The 5391-nt window shown below is 42.1% G+C and overlaps 1 protein-coding gene across 4 annotated transcripts in view; it reads left to right on the top strand.

Annotated features, from left to right (window-relative positions):
* The window catches only part of FBN2 (fibrillin 2), a 262374-nt gene that overhangs the window by 85445 nt on the left and 171538 nt on the right, over nt 1-5391 (top strand). For all 4 annotated transcript variants that reach the window (XM_019516863.1, XM_019516864.1, XM_019516865.1 and 1 more), the window contains one exon: nt 4546-4671. In XM_019516863.1, coding sequence (XP_019372408.1) covers nt 4546-4671 — 126 coding nt within the window. The remainder of the gene's footprint in view (nt 1-4545; nt 4672-5391) is intronic.

Raw genomic sequence — 5391 nt, 5'->3', positions numbered from 1 at the left:
CCCTCTGCCAGGCTGCACCTCCCCCCCCCCGACTGGAGCTCTCTGCTAGGCTGAGCCTGCCCCCTGGCATCCAGGCAGCTGTGGTCAGAGCCTTCAGCTCCCCTTGGCTCCTGCAGGGAGGCATAGCAGGGCAGGAGCAAGCCTGGATCTGCCTGCTCTGTTAAGGAGCAAATCTGCCCTCAGCAGGGCACATCTATGCGAGATGCTAAAAGCACAGTAGACTAATTCTACTGCACATTAGTGCATCACGGCAAAACTGTGCTAATGTGCTAATGCACAGTAGAATTAGTCTACTGCACATTAGTGTCACTTAAAAGATGTATGCTGGCACTACTGTATAGTAGCACTGATTATGGTGTGTTAAGTAAGTACCTGTTTATCAGGTGTGTGTGCTATAAGGCTCATGTCCCATTTGCCTGATGCTTTACTGGAGTGAGCCATGGAGAGAACCAGATGGTCCTGTCATTATAAAGTTCTGATGTCCTTCTTTATCCCACCATGCCCTGATGTATGGGTTTGTTTATTTGAAACCTTGGGAGTTGGATACAGGCTGGGATAGGTCTCTGGGATGGGCTTTCTTCATGAGGCTCCTCCCCTTACACCCCAACCTAACCATGTCCAGGATGATGCGTGTCTTGGCCTAGATCTTGTGTCGGCTTGTCACACTTCAAACCTCGCCAGGATTTAAAGAAAACCTCTCAGGTGAGGCACTATCCCTGTCTCTCCTGCCATGTCTTGGTGTAAGATATAAAGGAGAGGTTCAGTGTGAAATCGTATAGGTGCCTGTGCGGGTTTTACTCAGGGTACTGCCAAAGCTGACATGGGGTTCTGCCTCCCCTACACCCCAGCCACTTGCCAACCACTGCTGATGGTGTTTCGTGATCTCCAACCACTGACACAGACTGCCAGATACTTCGTCCTAGTCCCTGTGGCATTCTCAGGATTAATCCCACTAATCACGATGGTACTTCTTCTCCCAGCAGACCTATTAGGATCACCGTGTCCCTTTAGCTAGCCTAATCCTTGGCTGTTGTTTCTCTTTTTTTTCAATCGTATAATAAATTAAAATATTGAAACTCAAACAAAGTTCTCTTGTCATGATGCTCTCTGACTCTGGCGTCCTCTAACTTTCCCTATTCTATAGAGCCTCCTGGCTCTTCTGATCCGTTTTCTTTCTTATTTAATCAAAATAGACCCCCACAGGGGTCTACCCTCCCTGACACTCCTGGCTTCTGCTCCCAGACGTTAGCTGCCTGGAGCCAGCTTCCATCCTGACTTCCTCTCTGGCACTCCTGGTGCCATTTAAATCTCTTGCAGTGGCATGTCTGGCTGATGTCATCAGCTGTGTACTGCCCATACAAGCCCATAGCGAACTCATAAAGCAATGCGGCTGCACCACATGCAGTTCCAATACAGGTTCCTGTTCCAACAAGTGCTGAGCACTTCCTTCTGACCCAGATCCCTTTTGGACCAGGTCAGAATGGGCACCAAGGTTTTGGGTGTTTGGGTGGCAGGTCGGGCTGCAGTCCTGAGCCACCACACAGCTGAAGATGCTGCTGGCTGTTACTTGCTATTCGCTAAATAAGGTTTATGTGTTAAGCTCCTTCATTCAGGATTTCTGAGTCTATCTTTAAATAAATTCATTACAGGCTCCAAGGCCCATAAATTAATAAGCCTGTTTAGAGTCTGAGAGACATCTACCTCACATCAATTCATCCTCATTTCCCAGGCTAATTAATGCCAATCAGTCTATAAAAGTTTATTGGACAATCCACCAGAATCAGTTCATCTCAGGTTCCTGGGTCAATCAAATTAAGTCAGCCCACAAAAAGTCCATCAATTAATCTGAAAAAAGTATGAAATCAATTCCTTCCTAGTTCCTGGGTCAATGAAATTACCTCAGCACTTCAAGTGCTCATGGGGCAATCAAACAAAATTAATACCTCCTCGGTTTTGGGGTCAGTCAGCTTGAAATTAATTTTACTGGGATTCCTACCCTGCCTTAGCTCCTCAGGGTCTGGATCAGTGCTTTCAGAGGGAAAGGGTCTTTCCCTCCTGCTGCCTTCCCAGCACTTCGAGAAGGGAACACAACTCCTCCCAAAACAAAAAGAAATGAAGAGAGAGAAAATCAAAGGATCACTGCCCCTTTAAACTCACAGACCCACATGCACCAGCTGCTCTCCCATGCTCCCTCGGTTCCGATTCCTGTATCTGCCACTTTAGTCTTTGCCTAACTGTCTTGGAGCAGCTCCTCAGTGTGGTGCATCCTGGGTTCTTTCGGTGGTCCTCTGACCACCTTGGCCAGTGTGTTGGCTTGCTTCCTCTGTGGTTGTCTGCGGAATGCTGTAAGTGGAGAAGACCTCGTGTCCCTCTGCTCCGCGAGCTGCAGTCATCTCCTGGCTGCCTCTCTCCAGGGCCAGAAATACCAGTCTTTGTGCTCCCTCTGCCAATACGGAGGGAACACATACTATGAAAATGCGGCAGCATGCTCACAGCTCCAGCTTGACTTCTCTCAGTAACAGAGGTAAGTACTTCTTGGTCAAGTTTCTGCGGGCTTTTCTCCTGCCCCATTCTCTTCCCCTCACATTGTTATTACAGGTACTAAACTTAATGCACCGTACTTAGGGCACACTAATGTATGTGTAGACGTGTCCACAGGGTGCACATGTAGATGTGTATCTGGGGCAAGTTTACTGCACCGTATTTTACTACACAGTAAGCCTAAATTGTATTAATAGCACATGTAGATGTATGGGCAGTTGGACAGAAAGCTCAAGTCCAATTATCTTTTGTTCACAGCATCTCTCAGCTTGTTGGCATATCCAAATCTTTCATTTTACAAATATTTAATTTAAGAGGCATTATTAAATGGTTTCTGTCAAGCTTTTTGCATGATTTGTGCTGTTACCAGACTCTGTACTATTAAAAAATATTTTTATAAGTATACTATATACAGAAGGCCTATTATTATACAGTTCTCTGTCTTAGTTATTTTTATCATCCATGTCAGTATACAGAATTCAGTCATTTGCTTTATTTTTATATAAAAAATCAGAACTGTATAAATAATATAGTTTGTAGAGTATTGGTTTTAATACAAAAATAGCAAAAAGAACAGAAAACCCTGTGTGTGTAAATAACCAATGAGGTTATGTCAGAATGCTTCAGAAAATGATTAAGTACCATGCTACCACCTGACCTGTTTAGTATTGTTAAAAATCGCTCTCGATACCTCAAGTTTCACTGACCTGTTATTGGTCTTTGTGTTTAACAAAACCTCACCATTTTTGGAGATTTCTGGAGATTTTCTTGGCATCTCTGATTCCTTGGCAGGACTTAGATTAATACAAAACAATGTCAAATGGCATTTTTTCATATTCTACACATAATTTTCCCTTTCCAAATGGATTGTATGGTGATATGCTATATTTATCCAGTCACATTTTATGTAAGTGCTCTGTGTGTTTGTGGTGAGGTGGGGAGGGGTTATATGTGTGTATGTGCACATACACTGTATGAGTGGATGGATGGTCTTGTTCAGGCATTGGACTACAGTGCAGGAAAGCTGAATTTTTAGTGTACTTCTGATATAAAGTTTCCCCCATGAGCCTTGGTAGCTTATTTAGCACTTGCTCCAAAGCCACTTGACATTTCCAGTGATCTGCTCAATATTTCTGAAATCTAGATTAAAAGCTTGATTTCTCTTTTATTTTTAGCCTCATCTTTAAAATGGAGAGGACAGTCCTTTCATTCCTCGCAAGAATCTTGTGAGGATGAAGTTTTTGGGAGGAAAGTTGGAACCCGGAGGGCCCGGGGAGAAGAATGGGGAGGGAGGAGACTTTATGTTGTTAATTAAAAGCAATTTGGCAATAGAGCATTACTTTTTGTTAATGTATATTTGCAGAAGGTTTTCCTTGTGTCTAAATTAATTAAAATTCAGTAGTTCCCTGCCTGATATTCAGCTTACTTCCATGTGCTCTCTGCCTCAAGCTGCTTTACTTTCTACTTCCTGTCCTGTCTGCTACTGTGCTGTCTTTCCCATCCCCAACCTGCCACATACTACACATGCAGGCTACTCATGCCACTTAGGCATACCTACCTCAGGTTGCCCACCCCTAGTGTAGATGTTCCCTCCCGTACCTTTGCTGATAGCAAATATGCATGCAGATGGTAAGGTAAGTGCTGTGCACATAGTTAATATCACTGCTTCTGGCCAGTCAGGCAGATATCATTGAAATAGTCATGACGTTTTTCAGAGAGATCTCAAAGCTATTATGTTCTAATGATGACTATTTTTAGAATATAATATTTTATTGAAAAACTAATGTGATAAATCTTAAATATAAAATAGGATTTAGGGTAAGAGATTAACCTCTTGAAGCCAAGAATTGGCACTTTTCCATGTTCAGAAGTAGAAAGCTAAGCATCAGGCAGACCTGATTGCTTCTTGTGAAGGTACAGGTAAAGGACTATGTGGGTAAAATACTGTGGAAAATTGTTCTGTGACCTTTGTTTTCATTAATATGTCTCTCTGACATTTTTCAGACATTGATGAATGTTCAGTGAACAGACTGTTGTGTGACAATGGTCTGTGTCGAAACACACCTGGAAGCTACAGCTGCACTTGTCCAAAGGGTTATGTATTCAGCACTGAGACTGATACGTGTGAAGGTAAAAAAAACTTCCAATACAAGCATTCAGATTGTGTTGGGCTTATCACAGTTGGAGTTTGTTAGATAGTCAGAAAAGACTCAGAAACAGTGCCAAAAGTTACCTGGGAGGAAAGGACTAAATTGTAGCATAAGTTATATGATATATCATATGTATTATGGTACATTAGTATAATGGACTATGACATTGGATTTCAACCAATAAAGCCAGTTCATTTTCTATGTGATGGTAAGTTTTGTTAAGGAAACAGTTTGAAGTGAAATTAAAAGAACTTGGGACCTGTTCCTATGCAGATCCTAAGTTTATGGACCAGGTCTACTAGTCTATTTTTTGTCAAAACAGTTTGATATCCCTCATCTCCTCTGACCAAGTATAGGATTGTGAGAGCTTGTTAGAAAGTTTAAAACTACTTATCTTGACTGATTCTTGGTACTCTTGATATCAACAGGAAAATTTCCTGGACTGTACTGCACATTAATATTAAGATATTTCTTTTCTTGCAGCAAAACATGAATATTTGTAAAGTTGTTGTTGTATTGTGGACCTGAATGATACAGATGACATATCAATGAAAAACAAACACAAATTAATGAGACATTTTTGCTTGTAAAGTCACTTTTATGTGGGGGAGAGGGGGACTGGGACAGCAAATGAGGTTGAAGTGCATGGAGTTTTCAGTCTTGTTCTGTTTCCAAGGAAATTATTTATAATATTCAGGAA

The sequence above is a fragment of the Gavialis gangeticus genome, unplaced genomic scaffold, assembly GCF_001723915.1.
Source record: "Gavialis gangeticus isolate Ggan-Ray unplaced genomic scaffold, GavGan_comp1, whole genome shotgun sequence".
NCBI lineage: Eukaryota > Metazoa > Chordata > Crocodylia > Gavialidae > Gavialis > Gavialis gangeticus.
Note: the sequence above shows the minus strand (reverse complement) of the source record. Positions and strands in the feature narration are given on the sequence as shown.